Source organism: Papio anubis, chromosome 1 (assembly GCF_008728515.1).
Source record: "Papio anubis isolate 15944 chromosome 1, Panubis1.0, whole genome shotgun sequence".
Lineage (NCBI taxonomy): Eukaryota > Metazoa > Chordata > Mammalia > Primates > Cercopithecidae > Papio > Papio anubis.
The window spans coordinates 73,479,449-73,507,186 of NC_044976.1; the positions used below are offsets into that span (position 1 = coordinate 73,479,449).

At 37.4% G+C, this 27,738-nt stretch overlaps 1 protein-coding gene across 1 annotated transcript; it reads left to right on the top strand.

Moving 5' to 3' along the window:
• On the top strand, positions 1-27,152 carry LHX8 (LIM homeobox 8). The gene is made up of 8 exons (XM_021943117.2): positions 1-620; positions 2,996-3,157; positions 6,865-6,986; positions 9,006-9,226; positions 9,728-9,831; positions 14,539-14,634; positions 22,513-22,696; positions 26,438-27,152. Exons 1-8 carry the CDS (start codon positions 540-542, stop codon positions 26,512-26,514), a joined length of 1,047 nt encoding a protein of 348 aa, XP_021798809.1. The 5' UTR covers positions 1-539; the 3' UTR covers positions 26,515-27,152.
• The last annotated feature ends 586 nt before the right edge of the window (positions 27,153-27,738 follow it).

Genomic DNA, 27,738 nt, shown 5'->3' on the forward strand with positions numbered 1-27,738 from the left:
GCTTGCTGCAGAAAGAGATGTAACCTGAATCTTTGTTTAGGTTTGGGTTGGGGAGCGAGAATTTAAAAGTTATGACAAATGCAGACAGCAGATTTTTTAAAGTCAAGTTAACAGGACATCCCCCATTTTTTTTTCTTTAGTACTAAACCTGAAGTCAGTTAGCGTGTCCTGATAAAGATTTTAACATGTAGAGAAGGCGGGTTTTCCTTAAAGAGGTGAGGCTATTTCTCCAGGAAAAGACTTTCCCCCACATGCCCCCTCCCTTTATATTAGGTTCCACCCTCTGGAAAACAAAACTTTTTTTTTTTTTTTTCTTTTCCTGGAGGGACAGAGCTCAGTGAAGTCGGGAAAGGAATTACGGTTCATCAGAAAGTGGTCAGGCCACAGCGGCCTCTTTGGACGAAGACACACTTGTAGCATTATCCTTCTCGGCATCAGCTTTTATTAGTGGATCGGGGCGGGGGAGGGGGGAGATCGGCAGACACCGACAGCCTCTGACCCTCTGGAGTTGGTATGTGATAAGCAGCCCTAGCAGTGCCATGTATTGGAAGAGCGATCAGATGTTTGTGTGTAAACTAGAAGAAAAGGACGTGCCGGAGCTGGCAGTTCCCCCTGAGAAGGTGAGCGAGCGGACGCCTGGCCAGACCAGCTGAATCGCAGTGTCCTTGAAACTAGAGTTGTTTGGGCTCCTAAACGAGGTTCAGAAACTACCTGTAACGGCCTCATCTTCAGACCTGGCAATTTTTTTTTTTTTTTTATTACGTAGTAGCGTTAGTCAGTAATCATTGCACTCCCTCCCCAAAAGCTCACTTAACCTGAGACATGGAGACTGTAATTTGGGACATGAAGCCTCGAGCCTAAGGCGCTCTCAGGTCCGTGTGAGTTGTGCTTTTGTTCTGTTTGCTGTGGTGATCGTGAATGTCCGGGAGAGTGGGTCGGGAGGACTGGGCGGTTGTCGGTGGAACCGGAGACCCGGCTCGTTTCGCTAGGATGCCCGCGGACACTTGCTGGCTCTGAGGCACACCTCCCTCTGCGGGGCTCCAGAAAGGCCTCTGGGATCCCAGGGTTGGCCGGGAGAGCCATTTTACCTAAAATGCCAAAAGAAAACCGCAGGGCACAAAACGAGTCACGCGGTTTGTCTGAGTAGACTGGGGAACCTGACAAGCTCTCACCTCACTCTGGAGACAGGACCTATGGGTATTTGGTGTTTTAAGTTTGAAATCATCGGCAGCCTGAGTGCCTCAGCAGGACCCGCGCGAGGCGCCCCTGACTATTTCTTTGCTCCGAAGCTGGTTGGGGACACCAGGCGAACACCGAGCTGTTCTGCTTAAACGCCCTTTGTGTGTGAGGACGCGGCCTCAGTGCAGCTACGCTGGGTCCCGCGTAGGGAGCGCACCCCAGAAAGGGAGGGTCTCGGCCGAGGGTCCTGGAGGCCCCCAGGTTGGTATCTTGCCTGGTGCTTCCAGAGGGAGGGAGAAGGGGAGGCGAACAGTCAGAAATGCAGAAATGTGAGCGGCTCGAGTTCGGGGGACCCATCCGCCCCCGAACTAGAGATTTTGGAAACGAAAGCAGTCTAACCCCAGAGACGCTGCGTTCTCGTTTAAGAACAAAACTCTTGCAAATACTTAGAAACACTTGAGTAACGCGCGTTGTTTCTTTAAAACATTTTGTCCGAGGTTGCGTGAGTTCTTTTAATGGCACAAATTAAATTCAGCTGGATATTTTCCATTATTCTACCCGCTTTTTGCGCTGGTTAAAAATAATCCTTTAGTAGCTCAAATGTTGACTTACTGAGCAATAAGTGGCAATTTACACCTTAAAGAAACGAGTGTAAATCACTCGCGACTCTAATTGCTGTAAGTTTACGAAAGAGCTGCTGGCTCGGTTTAATCTGAAGCATTTTCATTCAAATTGTCATCGGAACAAACACCAGGCTTCTTAAATCCCGCTGTAATTAGCTTTCAAGTATCCTATTAAACCTCTTCACCTTTCGGGCTATCCTATTCAAAAAGCCCCCTTTTAAAAAATATATGTGTCTTGCTCTTTTAATTGAGGCTATTAAAGAAATCAAGTTTCTTCTCCCACCCCTTCTCAATCCTCTTTTCTTCTCTCGCACTCCACCTCCCCCTGCCCCGCACCCCCTTTAGCCCGGTGTTCCCCGCTCCGCTATGATTGACGTCTGGAAAGAAAGCGCTTTGTGCGGGGATGATTGTTATTAACTTGTTATCCCCTGCGGGGGGGCGGGGAACCGAAGTGCCCGGGGACCCGGAGCCCGGGGAGCGCCGATGCGCTTCGGGCCAGCTACCGGCGCTCGGGTGGCGGCCGCCAGCGGCCAGCGAGGGAGCCTGCGCGCCAGCCCTCCTGCGGCGCCCGGGCTTAGGCGCCGTGACGGCTGCACGCGCTGCCCGGCGCTCTGAGGGCCTTCATTAGCTCGCTCCCCGCGCCAGGGCTGGGGCGCACAGGACGCTCGGAACTTCTGATCTGTTTCTCCATACTTTCTCCCCCTCCTACTCAGCAGTGCCAGGGGCTCATGTCGGAGGAGTGCGGGCGGACTACAGCCCTGGCGGCCGGGAGGACTCGGAAAGGCGCCGGGGAAGAGGGACTGGTGAGTGCGGAGGGGCTCGGGTGCCCGCAAGACTGGCCGTGGGGAGGCGGGGCAGGACGAAGGGCAGCTGTCCCTGCGCTCCTTCCAGGGCCCAGCTGGCCTCTCCTGCAGCGGACGGAGGGTGGGGTGGGAAGCTTAGCTGGCCTGCGAGGAGGGCAGGACCGCAAGACTCCTGGGGTCCGAAAAGGTCAGGGGTCGGCAGCCCTGGCGGGTGCGTGGCCAGAGCTTGTACTCGGGGAAGAGGGCGAGAATCGTAACCTCAAGAAGCTGTGGGTGGGGTTGGGTGGCCAGAGGGAAGGGAGGGGAGGCGGTGGGGGCGCCCGTGTGGGTAGGTGGGATGCGAAGGGGAGGAGGGATCTAGAACCGCCTGCGCCTCGCGGTTTCCTGCAGGTGAGCCCCGAGGGAGCGGGGGACGAGGACTCGTGCTCCTCCTCGGCCCCGCTGTCCCCGTCGTCCTCGCCCCGGTCCATGGCCTCGGGCTCCGGCTGCCCCCCTGGCAAGTGTGTATGCAACAGTTGCGGCCTGGAGATCGTGGACAAATACCTTCTCAAGGTAAGACAGGGCATCGGGCGCGAGGCCCAAGGGGACGCGGGCTTAGCGTGGGAGCTCTGGGAAAAAAGTAATGTTCCTCCCACCAACCTTTCCGTTCAAGTTCTGGATGGAGGTTGCAGGTTTTCGCAGAAAATTAGCCCAGTTCAGGGCAACTCATGCGGTGAGATAAAGTGAGAAGAAATCCCAGACTCTTCTACGTCGTTGCAAAACAGCTAATATGTGACACATCCTGGTGTGGATGCGCTGGAGTCAGCCACCGACTTGTAGTGGAAGGGAAGTGGAAAAACCCTTATCCATTCTGAGACGGAAACTTGCTTAGTTATTTTTTACCCAGCCCCGTATTATTCCTTTCTTAAACATCTTTGTTTCCTCTAAACGGACTGCGGTCTCTCCACCCCAGTAACGTCCACGCCCATGCCTGCTTAGAAGAATTTTAAGTCGGTATGTATTAACTGATTCCCCTTTGCAGTGTCTCTTTTGGTGAGAGCCACTGTAAAGTAGCTTAAAGGATCTTTTCTGGACAAATTTTAAAAATACAGTCCTATGTTTTTTACAGTTACCTGAGGTTTTTGCAAAGTTAAAGTTTATAGGTGCATTTAAATAAAAACCATTTCAATACCTTCCTGCTCTTATTAAGGTTTAATACTTCTAGGCCACTCAATGCTGTCATCTCGAGTGCTTGGGGAGAAAATGGAAATTGATGTAAAGTTAGACACACACAGCCTGGGAAGAAGTGTTTCAAGTGTGTTTTGAGAGTTGATTGTCTTAATTTGTTTTACTTTTCTCTTAAAATATTGGGAAATTTTAGATTAGAAATTTTGGCAGGCCACAGTTATCCACCTCAGTGCAGACAGGATCATGGTCCCATGTGTCTTAATCAGAATATCATGGGGTTTCAACTTAAATAGCTTTTTAAAACCACTGTTTAAAATAATGGTCTCTCCTACACTGAATTAGTAGCAAAACAGTTCACTTTCTATTCTCTCCCCACCCTGCTTAGGTTTTCAAAAGGAGTAATTATGGAGAGTATGTATTCAAAATTCGTGTTAATGGGTTTCTTTAAGTTTCTACCTCAACATAAAAAGCTTCTTCATCTGTAAAATGGGAAGGCTACCCTATAGATAAAACCTAGACAAAATGCCAAAAGAAGTTTTGGTAAAAACATTTAAAAATGACTAAATTAATCTTACTTGGTGGTTGATTCTTAATGTTGGCAAATTAACATTGGCTTTCTCTTTAAATCTGCATTCTTGAGATCCCACTTTCCATGTTGCTAAAACTGAGCCTTTTGGATATTGCAAAATCATCTTTTGGGTTAAAACTAGCATCTTATTTTTAATGAGCCCTCTCGATAATTGCCGTAATCTTTAAGAATGTTTCTGAGTAGACCTATGAAGGCTCTAACACTTCACAGCAGAGAAGATATAGAAGAGTTGTGAAGTGACATTTAACACACCCTCTGAAATAGATAATAGTTTCTAGTGTTAATCGTGTGTGTGTGTATATATGTATATATATACACACATATCTTTGTATTGTATAACAATCTAAGTTAAGTGAGTTACATAAAGCTTTCCTTTGTAATAGGGCAGGAGTCCTGCCAATGAAGTCTTCCATATGCAGTGTTATTGTACCACTTCTTGTATTCTTTAGTGTGTAAGTTCTAAAGCTTGATACTATATGATTGACAAAAACTGAATTATTAACTTTTTTTTTTTCCATTTTGAGTACTTCCTGCAGATAAGTTTGAGTTTAACTTGAGTCACTGTTTTGTTTCTTTTTTTAAAGTTAGACCTAGTATAGAAATATTATTTGAGGGTGTAACTAATATAGAAAAACACTATCTTGCAAGGCAAATAAAATGGAGTTAGAACAGAAAAGTATGACAGGAGTTAGAAGCATCTATTGCCTTGTTTAATACTTCAGTGCTCTGTCCTTTGGGTAGGTTTTTCTGGCTTGGTCCAAGTTATATGTTTAGACATGTACAGATTAGGTCAATAGTAGGTTTATAGTCTCCAGAATCTCCCCTTTTCACCTTACTTTACTCCCTAGCAAAGAAATTGAAGATAAAGAGACATTTTAGGGGGAAAGTAAACTTTGAAAAAAGGTGACAACCAGGTCTGGCTTTAGAAGGGAGTAAGAGAGAGGCCATGGCTCTTGCCTTAAATAAAGCCTTGCTTTAAAAACAAAACAAAACAAAACAAAATCCTGGGTAAGACTGAAATACAGAAGGCCCTAAACAGTGGAATTTTAAAGGAAGCCTGTTTTTCTAAAGTTTATACTTATTGGTTCCATTTTAGGAAAAAAAAAGAGGAAAATACTTTTTTATTTCCAAGATAGTATTCAACATTGTTAATATTATTTATTCCAGTTTCCTCAGATTTATTTCTGTTTTCTTTGTTATTTTAAATATTGTCTATAGTGAGCATGTAAGTTCTAAGTTCTTGTAAAGACTAAAACTTTTCAAATGTCATCAAAATGAGACCCTCATTAATGCTTTGGAAAGAGACACATAACTGTAATTAGAAGTCTGTAAAACTTTCAGCTTCGAAGTACCTTTTATATATCAGAGAAAAACATGTTGAACAGTAGTTCTAATTTGATAGACACATAGTCTTTATTATGGAATAGTTGAGCAAAAACCATATCTCACAGTCATTTATTTTCCTATTTTAGTCATTGGATCCATTTTTAGGGTGTAATTGGTGTTTTTGTATGTTACTGTTCTTTTACATGAAATTCAATTAAGCATAAATCAGGTTCTTGTGTCCACTTAACAAGAGCAAACTTTGGGAGCCTGCATTGGATGCAAGCCAGTTCTATCTAATACACATCTTCATAATCCAGGGCTAAAGTTGTAGCTCTTATAATATAATGGCAACAGTATAAAGTGAGAGTAATTATGACTTGTTCCCTGGATTGAAAGTATTTCAGGTTCCTATTTAGAAAGTATAAAATACTGACCTTATTAAATACCATCTTATATTTTACTAGTTGAAGTGTAAGTGGAAAACAATGATTGGGTGCTTTTTTAGAACCACTTATGATTAAATTTATTTTTTTTCTCCTGTAGCCAAATCAGTAAGCAGTTTTACCAATATACTTTACTACTTACTTCTATTGTTTCTGTACAATGTTTAATGTTAGAAGAGAGCACAGGTTTCTGCTACATCAACATTTAAATTTATCTGAGCAATTTCTGTCCTATATAGGTAACTATCTCACAAAACCACGTTTTCACTTTCTTTATTGCTCTGTTTAGGGAGTATACAGTTTATAATTGTTTAGCCAAAAAATAGGTTGAGAGAGTGTGTGTTTGTCTTCTTTAACTACAAGGTTTCATGGTGGGAAGAACTTGGTAAAATATAACAAAAAAACCTGCATGTAGGACTTTAAAGTAACCAGATTATTCCCTGTGTTCATAAAGATTCCATTTAAGAAAGAAAGGAAAAGCAACCTGAATTCTTCAAAGGAATAGAAAATATTATAAACACAAAATGTGGCACATATTAGTATAAATTTTTGGTTGAGGTCTAAAAGATAATTATGTCCAGATACATGTTTATAAAAATGACACCTTTTGGATGAAAACATTCAGAGCATGTGTTAATATATTAAGGGGCCAGTTTTTAAAATTGCCGAATACACAAAACCAATGAATACTTTTCTTAAATATGGTATTACAGTGGCTTCTCTTCCCATCACAGGTGAATGACCTATGCTGGCATGTCCGGTGTCTCTCCTGCAGTGTTTGCAGAACCTCCCTAGGAAGGCATACCAGCTGTTACATTAAAGACAAAGACATTTTCTGCAAACTTGATTATTTCAGGTATGCTATGAAGCTTTTTCTTAGTAGATACCGGGAGAAATTATTATGCAAAGAGGCTTTTGTAATAGGCTTTTTCTTGTTCAGTTTTATTTAATGAAGCCCAGTTTTTAATATTTAAGAAATTTCAGAATGAGGGTGCTTTCATGTTTGAGATATAATGTGTATAAATAAGCATGTTTATCCTTTTTAGGAATTCAGTAGACAAAAGTTAATTTTAAATAATACTTTCACTTTGGGGAGTGAAAGTTTGAGGCATTACAAACAGGGAAACTTTTTTGCTGTGCATAGGCAAAAAGTATGAAAAACAAGATGACTTACGATGAAGCCCCTGTTTGGTGGAAATGGTTAGATGAAATAAAATCATTATGGGGGAGAAAAATCAAGATTTTGTTATGCTTTTACCAGTTTACCATAGAATGATCCCTACTTATAAACCTATACAATTCTAAGGGTTTGGACACCATGATAAACCATAGTATTCAGAAGAATTGACCATTCTTGTATAAATACACCAAATCTAATTCTGCCTCAAACTATTTATTTTGTCCAGTCTTCAGTTTCTGAAATTAGATGAGATTTTAGATGAGATCTGAAATTAGATAACATTTTCTCTGTGTGATCTCTCCATAGTTTCTTCCAAGATATAATTCTGTATGAACAACTGTCTAGAAATTAAAATATTTCTCAAGAATGACTTTTAAAAATTATAACATATTTTCTTTATTTACTTTTCTAAATGAAAAAATGTTCATTGTGATGGGGAAACTAATACTATATAATAAAGGTTGTAATACTAATTATGTTTATACTCCATTTCAAAAAATGATTTCAAAGAGTTTAGTGATTAATTTGAATAAAAATTGCTAGGTAGTTTTAAATAATTTATGAGACCTAGAGTCTTTTATAAAATCACAGAATTTTATAATTACCAAAAAGGCATATTTCTCAGCAGGTTTACTTTTCATTACTTTAATATTAGTAATAATTTGCTTCCTCATTCATTTGGGATAGGCTAATCTTAATTTTTTGTAGTAACTTAAAGCCCTTTGAAAGGTTTGGTTTGAAAGATTCGACAAGTGAAAGTCTAGTTCTTTAGGATTTTTAAACTCCTTGCTTCATGTCGTATTATATTGTGAAATTTATCTTTAGAATTCTATTTTTCAGAGTAACTAAAAAAACAAGTGGTAATAACTTTAAAGATATATCTATCAATAAATAGATACTGACTAATCTAGTATGATTTGGACATGCAGGGCCACGACTGTGATTGTGATAGGAGACATGACAAAGAGTTTCCAGTCATTCAGGCTGTAAGAAAAAAAAGAACTATTTACATATAACTTTGGTATTTTAAGATTGACCTGCATTTAATGTCCAGTTAGGACTCTGAAAATTTAGAAAATATTTCCTTCCTCCTATGGAGAGCAATACAATAGCTTTTTCACCAAAGGAAACATTTCTGACTTTTCCTTTCTCGCCCACCAGGGTGAAGAATTTCTGTTATGTACATTCTTTGATAATTCCAACATTAAATATTTACGTATTTTAACATCTTAAAAATAATATTTAAATCATTTTAGTCATCTTAACTCGATTTTAAGAAGTCATTATTTCTTTAGTGTTTCAGTATAAATATCTTCAGCATACTTTTGTACTTTTAGATTTTCAGTCTGCAGAGTGTGTGTGTTTATCTTGATTCTTTAAATTTGTAAATGTACTGATATTTGATACAACAAAAGGAATTTTAATAATCATTTTAAAAGAAAACTTCGATCTTCTTTTAGAGGAACAGAGGAAAGGTCTTATTTTTATAAACAGGTTTGAGTTGTGACCCTGTCTCATCTTGATTGCTTATTATACTGACGTTTAGAAGAATAACTGATTCTTGTTTCATTCTCACAATATTTAAATACTTAGATTATTTCAATGGCATAACATAATGTGCTGGTTTAATATTTGACTGATGAATATCTCACCAGGCATTAAAATATTTACCTTCTACACCTCTATTTAATGTAGAAGGTATGGAACTCGCTGCTCTCGATGTGGGAGACACATCCATTCTACTGACTGGGTCCGGAGAGCCAAGGGGAATGTCTATCACTTGGCATGCTTTGCCTGCTTTTCCTGCAAAAGGCAACTTTCCACAGGAGAGGAGTTCGCTTTGGTGGAAGAGAAAGTCCTCTGCAGAGTGCATTATGACTGCATGCTGGATAATTTAAAAAGAGAAGTAGAAAATGGTAAATATTTACTTAAATACTTTTGAGTCTTTTGAGACAGTAAATACAGGAATAAAAATAACTTTGCCTAAGGTAATCTTAATGCATTATTTTGTACAACGTAGAAGTGTGGTAAAACTCATTAAGTACTGTTCATGATGGTCTCTATTTGTTTATTTACAAGGAAAGCCATGGTGTATGTATTAGTTTTGTGCCACATTCTCAGGCCGCAGCTTTGAATTAGGATTTTGCTTTTCTTTTTGTAAATAGTTGTTGTCCTGTATTTGCTGGGCCTTAGATATGTACTTCTAACTTTTTGAACTTTTCACTAAATATACAAGCCTCTAAATGGAATATGTTTTGTACAGTATATCTGTAGTATGTTTTAAAACTTAAGGGGTTTTGCCATCTAGAAAACATATACAGTTACACAAAAAGCCAAGAGATATAAGAAACCTGTTATTGCAAGATGGGTGTACCCATTTGAATTACCAACATATATAGTATGTTTTTTAAATTCAGGTAATGGCATTAGTGTGGAAGGTGCCCTCCTCACAGAACAAGATGTTAACCATCCAAAACCAGCAAAAAGAGCTCGGACCAGCTTTACAGCAGATCAGCTTCAGGTAAGCATTAACAATGAATTTTTGATTTTGAAGCCCCTCCCAACCAAAAAAAAAAAAAAAAGCTATCTCTATGCTGCCTAAAAACATTTTTATATTTTCTAAAAAATTAGCCTATGTGTTTTATGAAAACTAACTTGGCGAATATATGAAAACATACTTATTGCCCTAAAGTGTTTGTCGGTATTTCTGGCATCATAATATGATATGAAATAGTCATTCAAGCATTGTTTCCCTGGGGTCTATTGGTATCAACATCAAAGTGGAAACGAAATATTTTGTCTTGACTTCCTGATTACGTCATTCTGAACCAGACATTTATATTTCTACACATAATTGCAATGGAAGACAAGATATTTTGAGACACTGAAGAGATATACATGTCCAATGTGAGTCTATGGGACACTAATGTGTTAGTCTTTTTAACAAACTGCAGTGAGTCATTTAATGAACACAATTGTATGGTTTTTGTGTAGGAAATAATCGAATGTGCCTTAAAGTTAACAGGAAACTACTGGTTGACTACAGTTGAGCGGATTCCTTTATGTTTTTAAAGGTGGTAAAGGGAGTACTTCTATAATTTGATGTTAAAGGTTTGTTGTGTCCCCTGAAAAGGGTGGGATTTTTTTGAGCTTAGTTGCCCTAAATATGATTGTCATAAATTTGATTTATACTAATTACAAAATAATTAAATTACTCCTTGCTTTATACACCTATGTAATGATTCCTTCTGGCATTTTTGCAGATAATGAAATCATATTTTCTAAAAGATTAATGTGAATGAGGCATTTGTTGCATGTTAAGGAAAAGTAACATTTGTTGAACACCTACGACACTGCTGGGGGCCTTATACATAGTATCCATCTTAGCTCAGACTTTAAAGGACATTTATGCAGTGTTAACAAATGAATAAAAGGAACTTTTTCAAAAATCACATTTAGTATTCTAAGACCTGCCAGTATTTAAGATGGATACAAGTGTTTCAAGAGAGAATTTTTATTTTGAGATTGATTTAGGAAAGAAACCTTGATGCGACACACATATTCCAAGGGAACATGGCAGTAGGAAGCACTCTAGCATTAAAATCTAGATCCATTCAGAAGAATTTTCCAAATGGATGATTGTTTTAGATTTCTTAATTTAGGCATAAATTAGATTTCTTAATTTAGGCATAAAGTACATAGTCAATAAGTAATGAATGAAAGATAAGGCAATTGAAAGAAATATCTCTGTTTGAGCCTTGCTTTCTGGGTTCTTCACTGGATTATAATGAAGATCACACAATGCCCTAAGTCAGAAGATGAGAGTACTTCTGAGAGACCTGGAAAAATACTCAGTCACTAAAGGTGGCTAGTTAAAATAGAATCTCTAATATAATTCTGTTTTTACAATGGTCTGTTCCCATGAAGGACTGGCTATCATTTTAATAATTACAAGGTTGATAACTTTTATTGGATATAATAATTTATTATTAAAGTTATAATTGTGAAAATTTGAAACCACTGTAGGTAGACACTTTTCTATGGGAAAATAATTATAAATACTAATTAAATTAAATAAAATGGGAATAATATTTGTGGAGGTCCTTTTATGCCAAGTCCTACACCAGGCATTTATCTACATTATCTACTTTAACTTTTATAACAAACCTCATTCAAGAGTGCAGGAACTCCTCAAGGCAAACCACCAAGGGAATGGCAGAGAAGAGATTTGGAACCTTCTCCTCAAACCTCTGGTCTCTTCATTTTGCTTGATCTTCCAGGAGGCCATGAGTGGAAGTCTGTCTTATCAAAACTCCACTTAGTAGAAGCAGCAGCTAAAGCAAAAGAGTGAGATTTTGAATCTTGTAGATAGCCTTATGGTTAAACATGCATAAAATATTTAAGCCATGCATTATGGTAGGTAAATGTGATCTGAATCATAAGTTTTAAAAATTGTATATAAGAATGATAGGTTATAAAAAATGAAAGCATATTACCATTTTCAGATTACCTATGAAAGCATATAGGTAATATACTTTCAAAGTATATTCTCATTCAATATTTATTAGCATTTATCTTATGGAAGGGGTGGGTGAAACAAATGAGATACAATCTTTGTCCTAAAGTGGTCCTTTGTAATTTAGGAATCTGAAATAGATATTTTAAAATACCTTGAATCATAGATATTTTAAATGAAGAACACTTGAATCATTTATTTTAGCCAGACCCTCTAATAGATAGGTATCCTTATTGTCAAACTGTGCTACCTTTAGGAATGCTGAATATTTTCAAGTAGAGCTTGAATTTGGCAAGATAATAAAATATTACACGTGACCAGTGAGTAAGTCAAGACTATCTAGTCAGTGCCTGCTTTGGACAGAGGAGAGTTAAAATGGAAGGGATAAATAAGAGAATTTCCCAAAATTATTCTTTAGAAATTTATGGGGAGAAAAAATAGTTTAAGACTCAGAGGATGTATTGGCAAATGGATTTCAAATACTGTCCCATTTGTAGAAATGATGTTTAAGGATTTCCTGCTAATATTATGGCTTGCTTATTCTAGGTAGAAGCACTTAATGATTATTGATATTAAACATGCCAAGGTTAGCTCCTGCTTTCGTCTGTTTTCAGATCGAGTTGCTGCTATGCAGCCTCCTGACTTTTCTGGTAGATCTCCTGGCCTAAAAATGATGAGTGTCTACAGAGGCTCACACCTTGTCCATGTTAGAAGAACTTGGAAAAGGAGTGAAGTAGTTTTCATCAACATTAGTGCCTAGAGAATAGTGAAACTAAGTAGAAATTCAAAGTACCTCTTTTTTCTTTTTGTGTGTGTGAGACTAATTATTGATACTATTGAAAGGAAGAACAATCAACTCATCTTACTTTTCCCTTAGGATATTTCCATTCTAAATGATCAGAGCTGTTTTGCTTTACTCTTTAATGAGAAATTACTTCATTAAATATAATTTGGTTGCATTGTTAAATTTGTGACTTTAAAAATGCATTTATGAAAAGCATGAAGTTTCTGTTTTGTAAATTATTAATAATGACCTTACAAACAATTCCCCAAGTCTGTTCAACTTTTTTCTATTTGAAAAATTAAAAAACAAAGACATAATTTGCTCATTCTCTTTCTATTTGGGGTTATTACATGTCCAACTGCATAGAAACACAAGTCTATTTTCACAGGAAGATATCAAAGTAACACATTTGGAGTAGGAAAGAATGAATAAAGTGAACTGAGCAAGAATAAACTTTTAAGCCAATTCTGTCCTTTTGTAAAAGCAAAAAATCCATGTTCTGTTTACAGTGAGTCTGTAGATACAATGTAGCTAGATAGGAAGCCAAGAATACTTAATTCTAGAAGGGTAAATTTGTAAACCTCAAAATTTGTAAACCTCAGAAGGTTTCCCAGAACAATATTGGTCTTTTTTTTCTACACTGTATTCAGATTTTCCTTACATTGTCAAGTTTTACTCTGTCACAAACTCTTAACATACTCCCTGACAGAAAGGGAGTTTAACTCCTAGGGATATGAAGAAAAAGACATTCCCCTTGATCTCAAGGAACTCACTTTCCACTATGGAGATAGACTTGAAAACAAATTATTTAGCTACCCTGTGACAAGTGTAGTAGCAGAAGATAGCATTATACACGGAGCATAGTGGAGAATGCAATTAATTTTGCCTGCTGAAAAGAGTAGAAGCCAGCAGTGCTTGAGGTCTTTAGATAGATTGGTTACCCACATCCTATGCCTGTAGACAAGCACAGTCACACTGGGTGCCAAACTCCTCTCTCTCATTCTTCGTAATAATACATTTCTTACATTTTGTAATGCTTCCCTCAGTTGACTGACTTTTAATAATAGAATTCAAGTATCTTACTTAATTCTTATAATGATTCTCTTTTCTGAAGGAATTCAAAGTTTTTGACTTGTGCTTTTATTCCAGCACTCTCTCCCACTCTACTCTTCTCTGTTTATCTTTTATTATAGGTATTTATTGGCATGTCGGCATCTTTCTGTCAGGAAATTAAAACCAAAGAGTTTTGTTTCATGTTTCACTATCTCTTAGCATGGTGGTTTCAATCCAAAAGCTCACATCAGAATCACCTGTAAGCTTTTAAAATACATACATGTTTAGACCCTGGTAAATTCTTATTCAGTGGACTCTGGTGAGTGTCTCTTTTTAGACACCTTTTTTTTTTTTTTTTTTTTTTTTTTTTGCGTGGAGCTAGTGCTCAAAACCATGATGGGATCATTACAATTAAGTGGAATCCTTCTGTTGATGTGTATACTATTAGGTATTTGGGGCTCTGAACCTCTTTAGCTCAGGAAAGGTTGGAGACAAATGTGATATGATTTTTGTATTAAGTTTTCAAATGTTGGCAATTTTTAACAAAATGGAAAAAACAATAAATGAAACTCCTGCTATTTGATTTGTGAGTTATAAGATTGGAAGAAAAGGAAAGGTGAGCTTATTTTTAACAGCATAGTTGAGAGAGTTTCATGTTGAAATAGATTTTTTTAAAGTTCTCAGCATAGCAACTTGTGTATAAATTTACAAAATATGCATTCATTTTCACTTACACGTATGTCCCCATACTGATTTGCAAGTAATAAAAGTATCCCATGTTCTTGTGCATGTCTTATCTCTTATGATAAAAATGCAGGAAGAAGACCGAGCTGCTTGTTTTTAGCTATTTACTACATACATGTTTTAAACAACAGGTTATGCAAGCACAGTTTGCTCAGGACAACAACCCAGATGCACAGACACTCCAGAAATTGGCAGAAAGGACAGGCTTGAGCAGACGTGTGATACAGGTGATTACTTTTTTTTTTTTAAGGTTTTTAAAAATAGATATCGGGTCTCCCTATGTTGCCCAGACTGATCTGGAACTCTTGAGCTTAAGTGATTCTTCCACCTCGGCCTCCCAAAGTAATGGGATTACAGGATGAGCCACCGTACCTGTCCATAGGTGATTAACTTAAAGGTCAATCAAGAGAAACAAAAAGTTCTAATTCTGGGTATTTATAAGTATGCATTGGGGTTTTTTTTTGGTATGTGAAGAAGTGTGAAAACATTACTTTCTTATTTTAAGTCTCTTCACATTCTAAATCAATTTTTTTTAAATGTAATGATTGTCCTGCTTGGGCTAGGCTACCATTTGTCAAATGAGTCTTTGTGCATCTTACTTCATTCAGTGCTCACAGCAACCCTAAGATCCTCAGGCTAAAAAGGTTCCAAGATAAATCTTGCTGTAAGGTCGGTGTTTTTTCCTACTTTTTCTATGATTGTGTGTGTGATGGCTGCTGATGGCCTCTGTCAAAGATCCAGGGAGAGGAGCTGGTGTAAATAAAGCTGGAAAGTGATGAATTCATGCAAGTTTTTTTGAAGATAGAATTTATGTTTGGAAATAGTGGGAAATGAAATTCTTGGAGTTCAAGTCAGAGAGGCCTGTGAATGCAGAGTTCTCTTCTGAGCAGGTAAATGCCATGATATGAGATTTTAGGAAGAAAGGGCTAGTCACAGCATATGGGAAGAACTGGAGTTCTATCTAGTCAGAGAGACTAGATAGAGGTAGGCAGTTTAGTTGGAATGCTGGAATGCCCAGCAAAGTAGTGTGGTTTTGTTGTTGTTATTTGCTTTTTTGTTTGTTTGTTTCTGAAGAGACACTTAACTGGGGTAAAATTCATTTCGGAAACTTTTTGAAACAGGGTCATGCTTGGCCTAGGCTGGAGTACAGTGGCTCAATCACAACTCACTGCAGCGACCTCCTGGGCTCAGGTGATCCTCCCACCTCAGCCTCCCAAATAACTGGGACCACAGGTGCACACCACCACGCCTGGCTAATTTTTAAATTTTTGTAGAGACAGAGTCTCACCATGTTGCCCAGACTGGTCTCAAATTCCTAGACTCAAGCAATCCTCCTCCCTTGGCCTCCCAAAGTGCTGGAATTATTGGTAATGAGCCACCATGCCCAGCTGAGAAACATTTTATTGACTGAACACTGATGGCAGTTGATGGATGCTAGAAAGACAAGAAATATTTGGTAACTGTAATGGGGAAGCAGAGAGGTGTCTAAGAGTCAATGACTCTGCCAGGCTCAGTTGCTTACACATGTAATCCCAGCATTTTGGGAGGTCAAGGCAAATATGTCACTTCAGTACAGGAGTTTGATACCAGTCTGGGCAAGGTGGTGAAACCCTGCCTCTACAGGAAAAAAAAAAAAAAAAAAAAACCCAGCCAGGCATACTGGTGTGTACCTGCAGTCCCAGTTACTCGGGAAGCTGAGGAGGGAGGGTCATGTAAGTCCAGGAGGTTGAAGCTGCAGTCAGTCATGATAGCACCACTGCACTCCAGCCTTGGTGATGGAGTAAGATCCTCTCTCAAAAAAGTCAGTGACTTATAAATTTGAAGTCAAAGTAATCTTGGGAATGGAGCCATTGACAGGAATGTGAAAGTCAAAAGAAAGCTGGATTGGAAGTTGGACCCTTTTAGCTGTGCTAATTATGCAGTGATGGTGGCAGTTAAGTATGTAAACAGGTATTTGAAAGAATGAACAGGACTCAAGCAAAGAGATCTAAGGCCATGAAATTTGATAAGATCCTTTAGAAAGAGATCATGGGGTGTAAAAGGTGAAGAGTGGGTTTTAGAGAGTGGGGTAAGAGGTGCTGTTTAAATGGGATGTAGTAACAGCCAGAGTTGAGGAAGGAGTCAGGTGGAGAAACAGCATGGAGGCTGAAGAAGTGGGGTAAATTCAAGAACGAGATGGCCAGCTGTGTCAAGATTATCAGAGACCAGGGAAATGGAAAATAATTTTATTTTATTTCATTTTATTTTATTTTTTCCAAGACAAAGAGTCTGTGTCACCCAGGCTGGAGTGCAGTGGCACGATCTCGGCTCACTGCAACCTCCGTCTCCCAGGTTCAAGCAATTCTCCTGCCTCAGCCTCCTGAGTAGCTGGGATTACAGGTGCATGCCACCATGCCCGCCTAATTTTTGTATTTTTAGTAGAGACGAGGTTTCACTATGTTGGCCAGGCTGTTCTCAAACTCTTGACCATGTGATCCTCCTGCCTCAGCCTTCCAAAGTGAGGGGATTACAGGTGTGAGTCACCGTGCCCAGCCAGAAAATAATTTTAAATAATACTGGAAGTTCAAAAAATTTAAGAAATGAAAGCAAGTAACCATAAAAGGCAAGAGGAAACTCAGGGAAGGGAAAGGTGAATGTCTTCATTGCACATATTATATTTTGTTTCTTAATTTGGGTGGTTGATACACAGGTACTTATTCTTCCGTAAGCCTAAAATGTTTCATAATTAACAAATCATCTGTACAAAGAAGCAGATGGAAAAGACCTGATGGTACTGCAGCTTCTCGAAAGACCTAGGGTTCCTAGTGTTTTAATTGACTGCAGGGTGATGAGGCTATCTTAGGAGACAAGTTCTACCACTTCAGCAGTTTTCAGATATCCAGATTATTGTGCTTATTTCAGAGTGCCAAATTTTAAGAAGGGACTAATAAGCAATCTGAAAAACATACTACCTTAAAAGTTCCCAGGGTTGTGAAAGATTTAGATCATTCCATAATATTAAAGGCAGCAGGGATATTTATCTGGAAATAAGGCCAGGAGATGGTAAACGAAAGAGTAATATCTAGAGTAGGTGTCTTTAAATATTTGTGAAAAGCTTCCCTGCAATGGAATGTAGAAAAAGGCACTGGTGTTCACTCACAATGAACTTTCTCATTATTGCAAGGCTACACAAATGGCACCAACTACGAAGGAAGGTAGTGAGTTTCCTGTGCCTGGGAGTACAGTTTTGTTTGGGAGGTAGTTCAGACTCCATGGGCTAAATGTTCCTTCTAATTTAAGACTCTGTATATTCATAACAATGGTAACTTCAGGTAAGTCAGATGCATGACTGTTATGTTTTATACCATTTTGAAGTTGGAAGCAAAGAAGGAGAGTTTTCTTAGAGCTTTTCATATTTGAAGGACTAAGGAACACAGGCAGACATCTGTCATGTAATTTCCAGGTATTTAGGTTACTAGTACTATGAGCAAGTTAATATTGTCCTAAACCCTACCATTTGGAGAATATGTTTTGAATGTTGGCTTTCAATATGTTAGGGTTCAACATTAAATATTTTTGATATGATTCCAAAGGAAAGAGTACTAGCATGCATATGTGTATATTATTTGTATCTGTACATAGGCTTACTATATGTTGTAGCCCTTCAGAGTATTTTTTAAGAATTACTGTGATCTCAAATAGTAATCATACTTTCCCTCAGCCTCCTTCCTAGCATTGGGCACAATATTTTAGAAAGGTAAGAAAAAAGAGTTTTTATTACTAGACTTCTTCTAATTCTGATATGCAAACTAGATTGCCCAAAGATTAGGGGGAAATGGTGGTCTGGTACATGGAGAGTTTCACATTTCCTAGTTACAAATATGCTTAGTAAGACATTTGTAATAAAGCAGAGTGTTATTATACTGAAGTCAAAGAATAAAGATGAGTGATATTTTTCCCCCACACACTGCATCCAGATATAATCACTGTTCACATACTCTTTCAGATAAGTGAATTATGACTTTTATGTTGTGTAGAGACAGAGTAAAATATTGCTATTTCTTCCAATCAGTGTACTGGGAAGATCCTTCCATATTAAGATTAACATCATATTTATTGCCACATATATTGAGCATAGTACAATTTATTTAGTTTCCAATTTTTCACTATTATAAAATGCTGCCATGAGTAACATTGTATATCTACCTTGCATGCTTGTTCAATAGTTTCCTTAGGATAAATTTCTGGAAGTGAGGTTGTTGAGTCCAAAGATAAAACATGCATAGGGCCTTTATACAAACATGAAATTTCTTTGCCTTCCTGGAAGTTCATACAATTTTTTTCTGCCAGGAGCTACATACAAGAGTTCCTTTTCCCCAACTCACAAGAATAATAAATACTGTTATTCTTTTACATCCTTTACAACTTAATAATTAGAAAAGAAAATCTCATTGATTTTATTTTTGTTTCTTATACTATCAATGAGCTTGAACACATTTTTTCATTTTTTAAGACCGTATATTTTTCGCTCACTTTTCTGTTGGGTTATTTTCTCTATATCTTACTGATATTTATTAATCCTATCTGTCATGTTAACCTTTCACGGTTCATCAGTTTCCTTTTTATTTTTTCCACACAGAACATTTATGTTTCTGTGTGTTTAAATCTCCCAGTCTTTTGATAGTTTTGGCCTTTCTTTCTTTCTTTCTTTTTTTTTTTTTTTTTTTTTTTTTTGAGATGGAGTTTCACTCTGTCACTCAGGCAGAATCTCAGCTCACTGCAACCTCCGCTTCTCAGGTTCAAGCAATTCTCCTGCCTCTGCCTCCTGAGTAGCTGAGACTACAGGCGCGTGCTACCACGCCCAGCTAATTTTTGTATTTTTTAATAGAGACGGCATTCACCAGATTGGCCAGGCTGGTCTCCACTCCTGACCTCGTGATCCACCCTCCTCAGCTTCCCAAAGTTCTGGGATTACAGGCGTGAGTCATTGCTCCTGGCCTTTTTGTTTTGTTTTTTGAGATGGAATCTTGCTCTGTTGCCTAGGCAGGAGTGCAATGGTGCAGTCTCAGCTCATTACAACCTCCGCCTCCTGGACTCAAGCAATTCTCCCGCCTCAGCCTCTTGAGCAGGTGGGACTACAGGTGCTCGCCCCCACGCCTGGCTAATTTTTGTATGTTTAGTAGAGATGGGGTTTCACCATGTTGGCCATTCTGGTCTTGAACTCCTGAACTTGTGATCTACCACCTCAGCTTCCCAAAGTGCTGGGACTACAGGTGTGAGCCACCGCTCCTGGTCTAGTTTTGGTCTTTCTTATGCTTCCCTGTCTAGAGAGTACTTCAGTGTTGCTTTTTCTTTTCTTAAACTTTTATTGTTTCAATTATTTACACCTAAACTTTCATTTATCTGGCTTGGTTCCATGGGAGATAGGGTTTTATCTATTTTTTCTCTCTCTTTCAAATGATAAACTATTAGTTTTCCCCAAATCAGTGAACCATGCTTTCCCAATAAAATAAAATCCCATCTTTGTCATATACAAAATTATTATATTTGGCTTTTTGTCTGGGCTTTCTAAAGGTTTCATTCTATGCATTTAGTATTTTGCTTTTCCATTATATCTACATGGCCTGATTTTAGCTTAGTTTATGATTTAGAACTCAAAAATTTTAAAGTAGTTACTCAGAAAATTGTAACTCTTGTTGGATGTTTGCAAAGCAGAAGGAGGAAATTTTGTCAGTGAGGAGAGTCACAAGGACTTATATTTTATTCTGAAGCTGGGTAGCATTCATGCCAGAAGGAATTTTCTGATGTCTGGAATCTTAAACTATATTTTGGTCTACCAGTTACATGACACTGTGTTTGCAAACCTCCCTCTGCTTGATTAGCTCTGGATGATCTTTCCAAGAAGCTGCTTAATCAGTATTAAGATAGTTATTCTGCTGTTTATGTTATACCTTCTTCATGTTTATTTACAAAGTTTGAGGGTTTTTTCAATCAAAAGATGATGTTTCTTTTGTTTTACAACTGTGTAGGTTCCATTCAATGTATAATTTATTGGAGACAAAAAGATACTTTGAAGAAGCTCTGGGAATCATAATGCAACATGTTTTAGGTTACATGTAGTCCTCTGGCATATGTGTCTTCTGGGGTCCCATAAGGGAAAAAGGCAGGTGGCAGCGGTTCCCCCTTACACATTGGAGAATGTTTGAGTAATGTCATCTTATTTAGGTGAGATTAGTATTAGTGGTGACATCTATTGTTCCAGAGCCTGTGGGCAGAACTGTGGAGATTTGGGGTGTGGTCTATAGGTATCTCTGAGTCTCACTAACACTTCAGAGAACAGGGATGTGGAGGAGGCTGTGACTTGCCACTTATCTTCCTTGATACATGCCTAAGTCTTGTCCCAGAAACATTCCTTAGGTGCTACTTTTCAGCCTCCTGCTCAAGGCTATGTACCTCGCTAGATTATTAATTTTTATTCTTTTAGTTTTAATTACTCTTGAGAGTATACTTTGCCAGCCTTCTATTTTTCAATGCCAGGAGCAGGGTGTAGCTCTGAAGTAAGGCCAGCTTTTTCTTATAAATTCTTTGCAGCTTCCTTTTATTTCACATTAATCAGCCCGGATTGCCTTGTGCCATCAAGGCCCTACCACCAGCCTTGAACAGACTTATGCCCCTGATGTTTTCCTGGCCTCATATCCCCCGATCCCAAAATGTTCTCATGCTAAGTTTTTATCCCTTCACCTCTCTTTCCTCTCATGACAGAGTTGTTTGGAGTGATGGAAAATAAGTGATACAGTATTTTAATGAAGTAACACTCTCTGTGGTCAAGTTTTATCACCTGGAAGGGAATTCAAACACAGGCATATTAGCTACTGAAAGCCTTCTGGGCAGCCTAGACTTACTTGCCCTGACCTGTATGTAAAGCTCCACTTGCCCTGAATTTGCTTCTTTTATTTCTGCAGTAGAGTGGACAGCAGGGTGGTTAGCACTTTACATTTTGTGAACTCTCACCAGTGGATGTGTTTGTATTTAATTCTACTTAAATATTATGAGTTTTTTCTTATTATAGACCTGACTTAACATGCTTCTTAGGGAATAGCCTATGTATTCACCAAGAGAAATTGAACTCAGCAGGTTAAAATCTGACTGGAATAACTGAATCAAGAGGTTTGTAGAAAGCTTTAAGTTCTCAGTAGGGATTTTAGTCATTTGAACAAGGATTTGAAATAAGTCCAGCAGGCGCCTAAGAATACATTTAGTAGTCTTTTTTTAAAGTTCTGATTAAAAGAGCTTTTTCTGCTTTTCTTTTTGTCCTAAATGCCAGTAGTAAAACCAAGATTTCTCTGGAATTCTTGAGGGCCCTTCCCCACCTTTTCTGGGGAAGATGCTGTTTTAGTATAGAATTGGATTTTATTTTTATTTTTTTAAAAATAAATATAATCGAGTTTGGGGGGTATTTTTGTTTTGGCTTTTCTTTTCTTTTTTTTTTTTTTGAGACAGAGTCTCGCTGTGTCGCCCAGTCTGGAGTGCAGTGGCGCGATCTTGGCTCACTGCAACCTCCACATCTCGGGCTCAAGTGAGTCTCCTACCTCAGCCTCCCAAGTAGCTAGAATTACAGGTGCCAACCACCACAGCCAGCTAGTTTTTGTATTTTTAGTAGAGATGGGGTTTCACCATGTTGGCCAGGCTGGTACTGAACCCCTCACCTCAGGTGATCTGCCTGCCTCAGCCTCCCAAAGTGCTGGAATTACAGACATGAGCCACAGCACCCAGCCAAATCTAATAAAGTTTAATAATTGCATTCAAGAGGTAAATTTAACATCTGACCAACTCAAATTCAACAAACCAAAATCACTTAAGCAATTGGTCCCCTTTCCTACTTAAATAGAATTGGCTTTTAGGTAAATCACCAGAGAGCTATCAACTGAGCAAGAAAAATGACCACTGTTATTTGGACTAAAATGTTTCTTTTCTGTCTATAAAACTTTTATAAAAGATGATTTACATTTATGCTATGCTTGTGTGGTAGTGTGATTGAGGTTGCATTCATTTTTTAACTGGGTTGATAATGTGCTCAGAAGCTGGTGTGTAACCTACCTACTTCTGTTGCTTTTCTCCCTGCTCAGGTGTGGTTTCAGAATTGTAGAGCACGCCACAAGAAACATGTCAGTCCTAATCACTCCTCCTCCACCCCAGTTACAGCAGTCCCACCCTCCAGGCTGTCTCCACCCATGTTAGAAGAAATGGCTTATTCTGCCTACGTGCCCCAAGATGGAACGATGTTAACTGCGCTGCATAGTTATATGGATGGTAGGTATCCCAACATTTAACAGCTGTCTCCCAAGCAATCAACAACTGGTAACTTCCAATATTAGATAATTGATACAATTCGTATTTTGAAATATTACCTCAGTGGTAGCTAAAAATAATGTGGGGGGTGCAGTAGAGACAAAATTATCCAAACATTTTTATTTCTGTGATTACATTTTAAGAAAGAAGTTTAATACTCACTTTGCAGCTAAGATGCAAATATTAATAATGACTCAATGCTTGATCTTTACTTAGAGATTTTTTTGTTTGTTTTTACTAGTAAATGTTTAAATACTTTATTTCCTGTGATCAGAGCAAGTGTTCACACTCAGATCTTTAGATGGGAGTTTAATAAGTTTTGTTAAATAATTGTTTTTTATTGAAGCAAATAATACATTTAGAAGGGTGCATACATAACTATACAGCTTGATGAATTAATAAAATGATGTATCCATATAGATACTGCCCAAAGTAGCAGACATAATTAACATTTCAAAAGCCTCTCTTATGTCTCCGTCCAATTATTATCCTTTTCTCCCAAAGTAACATAGCACTGATTTCTAAAACCACCCTTTAGTTTTGCTCTTTTTGAACCATACAGAATGTATTATGTGTCTCACTTCTTTCAATTACATTGTGAGATTCACCTATATTATTGTGAGAATCAGTTATTTGTTTTCATTGTTATATAGAAATCCACTGTAGGAATATACCACAATTTATCCATTTCCTGGTTGATAGTTGCTTGTTTTTTTTTTTCCAGTTTGCTTTTTTGAATATGCTGCTATGGACTTTATTGTACATGCTTTTTGTGCTCATTAATTCACATTTCTACTAGATATGTACCTGGGACTGGGACATAAGGTCATGGGCTACACATATGCTCAACCTCAGTCATTCTGACAAACAGTTTTTCATAGTGGTTGAACCAGTTTACACCTTGACCAGTGGCAAGGTTCAAGATGCTTCACATCCTCACCAACACTTGGTATGGTGTAACTTCCTGATGTTAGCAGATTTGATGATTGTGTAGTGCAATCTTATTTTAATTTGCCTTTACCTGATGACTGAGCATTTTTTCATCAGGCATTTGTATATTCTCTTTTGTGAAGAGCTGTACAAGTCTTTTGTCTGTTGGCCTACTGGCTTGTCTTTATTATTTATTTAAATTGATTTGCTTTAGTTCTTGGTGTAATCTGCATATAAAGCTTTTTGATAACTGTATGTGCTTAGACTATTTTCTCCTACTCAGTAACTTGGCTTTTTCTATTCTCTTAATGGAATGTTTCGTTGAGCACAACTTCCTAATTTTAATGTAGTTTATTTCATCATTTTTCCTGCATGAGCCGTGCTTTTCTTGGTGACATGTGCAAGAAATTGTTTATACTCAAAGATAATGAAGATATATCTTCTATGATATAATCTAGAAACTTTGTTTTACCTTTGATGTAAATTCAAATTCATTTGGAATTGAATTTTGTGTGTGGTGTGAGATAGAAAGTGAAGCTTTCCTGTTATGTTGATGAAAACAGAAAATGTCCAGTTTCTCTGTAGAGACACATTTGCCATAAATCAAATGTCCATATATTGTGTCAATTTCTGTACTTTCTGTTCTGTTTTGTTAGTCTATTTTTTTGTTGCTACCTAATCATTCTAATCATACTGGGTCTATAGTTCTTAATATCTGATAATAAGTTTCTTTCTATTTCATTGTTATTCAAGTTTGTATTGCTCATTCTTGGCCCTTTATATTTTCATAAAATTTACCTACTTGTCAATTTCTACCCCAAAAGGGAAAACAATTAATATTTTGATACAATCTATTATAGCAAATATATTGATCAGTTTTAGGAACTGCCATCTTAACAGTATTGCCTTCCATACCATGAAGTTTAATAAGTCTTTCCATTTATTTAGATCATCTTTAAGTAATCTCTTATGATTTAGAGTTTTCTGTTTAGTAATCTTGCACGTCTTCTGTTAAGTGTATCTCTAAGTATTTCTTTTGATTCAGTTGTAAGTGATATTTTCTTTGTATGTAGAAATCTGGGTTGGTATTTTCTTTCAGCACTTTGAAAATATGATTACCTTGTCTTCTGATTTTCATTGTTTGTTTTGCATATGGATAGCTAATTAACCTGGCTCCATTTATTGGTAAAGTCAGCTGTTTTCCCTGTTGCTCCTTTTGAAAATAAATGTCTTTTTTCCTCAACTTTTTTCTTTGTGTTTGTCTTGAAAAAGTTTTATCATACTGTGCCCAGGTGTGCTTCTTGAATATGTAGTTTGATGTCTTTCATTATGGAAAATTCTCAGCTTTTCTCTCCTCAAATATTGTTTTAGTTCCTATGAAAAAATTTTCATGTTTTCTTCTGAACTATTTTTCTAGTTCACTAATACTCTCTATATCTAATATCCTGTAAAAAAAAATCTTCCACTGATGTCTTAATTTCATTTATTATGTTTTTCAGTTTTAAGATTTCCATTTATATGCTGAAGTCGTCCATTTTGTCACTTTATCCTTATTTAAATTAAAGTTCATGTCTGATAACTCCAGTATCTGGATCTTTGGTGGGTCTATTCTGTTTTCTTTATTTTCCTCTTTATTTTCTTTCAAGTCATGTCTAGTTATTTGTCTTCTTAATTGTTATTGCATTTCAGATGTTGGGTATGAGTAACTAAAGATAATTTGCGTCTTTGGATGATATCTTCCACTAGAGAAGATTAGTTTTACCCCCCAGGTAGTCAGGATAGGGTGAAATCAACTTAATCCAATCAGGCACAAATCCTTAGGAGGGCTGGTATATTTTTGTTTTACTACTCCTTGGAGTTAGCTCTTTGGAATCACAAATGTATCCCTGTTTTGTTTTGTTTTGTTTTGTTTTCTGTTGTTGTTTTTAACTAGGGCTTCTCCTCTTCAGTGGGCCCTGCTCTTTAATTTTTGTTTTTTACCACTCTGCCAAAGTCTAACTTCTGAATGCTCTGCTAAACTTCTCGGCCTATCAGACATTTGTTTTGTTTTAAATTGTCACTATCCTTGTGGGAGGAAAAGCATCCTCATTTTCTTTCCCTCCACTCTGGAACTTTGTAAGTCCTCACTCCTTAAGTGTCTTTCAGATGCCTTCAAACAGATTTGTAAAATTTTGTCCAGATTTCCTAGTTGGTCTCAGAGAAAGATTTGATTTGAAGCAACATAGCCCTTGCTGAAAGCAGAAATTTCGTTTTAAGTTTTGGTTAAATAAAAAAATCAGAGCCTGTACCATTGTTGCCATTTACTTATACTAGCATTAAAATTGTGTGTGTTCACATGAAAGACAGTAGTGTTGCCTGAGTCCAGTGAGTTTTGATGTATGCCTAGGGAGGAGGTAATTAAACATTAATGAAAGAAACTTGGGGAAGATCATCCTATACAAACACCTTCATGAGAAAGCTAGCAGCATCTCTGAAGAGGAACCCATGCCTTTCTAGCTTCAGGGTGAAGTGCAGTGAATGGGGTATGGATGGAGGACATTAAAGTGGCAAAATCTTGTGGCCCCAAATAAAGATTTGGGGGTAAAACTGTTCCTGGACTCTCACTATGATGAATAAGTTAATGCTTCTGCTGAGGTCAGTGGAATGAGTGTAGCTTGGTGCCCTCAGCTATAATGAGTGATGAAAACATTGCCTTGGATTGTTTTTGTTTGTTTATAAATCAGTTTTATTCACCCTACAAAACTGATCCACAAATTTCTTTCTATTTTGTAGCTCATTCACCAACAGCTCTTGGACTCCAGCCCTTGTTACCCCATTCAATGACACAACTGCCAATAAGTCATACCTAATTCTTTTTTCAGGGATAGACTTGATTAAAGATATAAATTCGTCATTTATTATGTATAAAATACCATTGAAAAGATATTGCTGTTAATTTTTTATTTAACACCTAAAGCATTTCCAACATCACTTTGCTGCCCAGGTATGTATCTATAGTTGGCCTGCAAGACACTTTTATTGATTCTTCAATTTTGGTAAAACTTATGTTTACAAGCAGAAAACAAATCAAAACATTTTTTGTATTGTCTGGAAATAGTTCACTCTAGTGTGTATCTGTTAATTTATTTGTCATCAAAAGAGCACTTTGCCTAAAAGAAAGGACTGACAAGTGTGCAAAATGTTTACAGTCTTTTGTGAAATTGTAGTTTATCATTAGTTTGTACCTGTAAGTTATTGTTATAAATATTACCTGTATTTTTTGTTACATACAACTTTATACTTTGAAGCTTGTATCTGTGAATTCGCAACTGAAATTTATTTTGCCAATGTTTTCTGAATGAACTGAATAAAGCTTCTGTTGTAGCATGCCATGCAAACACATTATTGTGTTTGTGGTTGATGAATTATGGCTGTAAATAACATTATAGTTTAATAAGCCCGCTATTCTGAGTTTATTAAACATTTTCCATTCTCATGAAAATTTCAACCAATTTGTCCTTTTTGTGTGTTTTCAGCAATAAGTTGACTTTAGTCTCTTTAAAATCTAACAACTAATAATTTTAAAAAGTGTTGTGTTTTGAGCTGTGTTGTATGAATACATTTGAGTAGGAAACATACTATTCAAAAAAAGAACACATTAAAACATTTAATTTGGCAAAAATTGTCTTTTAAGCCAGCTAATAAAATCAATGTGAAAGAGAAGGCAGAACACTTTTCAGAATGGACTTCGGAGGGTATTACAAGTCAGAAATGAAATATAGGCCATAATATATTTCTTCAGGAGTGAAAAAAGAGAACTAAAACTTTCTAGAGCAAGAACTCTTTGCATTTTCTTCTTGGTGAATACGCTTTAGGGACTGTGATTCTGGGAGCTGAAATCTAAAACTCAGGACTTTATCTTATGTGACAGTGGACTTGCAAATTTTTGTATTTAAAGAATTTAGTACTCACTTTTTGTCTTTTTATATGCCAGTTGGGGGGAAAAAAGGTAATGAGAAAAAACTTTTAGAACTTAGATTTAAGTCTTTGTTTAACTGAGCAGATTTCCATCAGGCTGAGGACTGAAAATAATA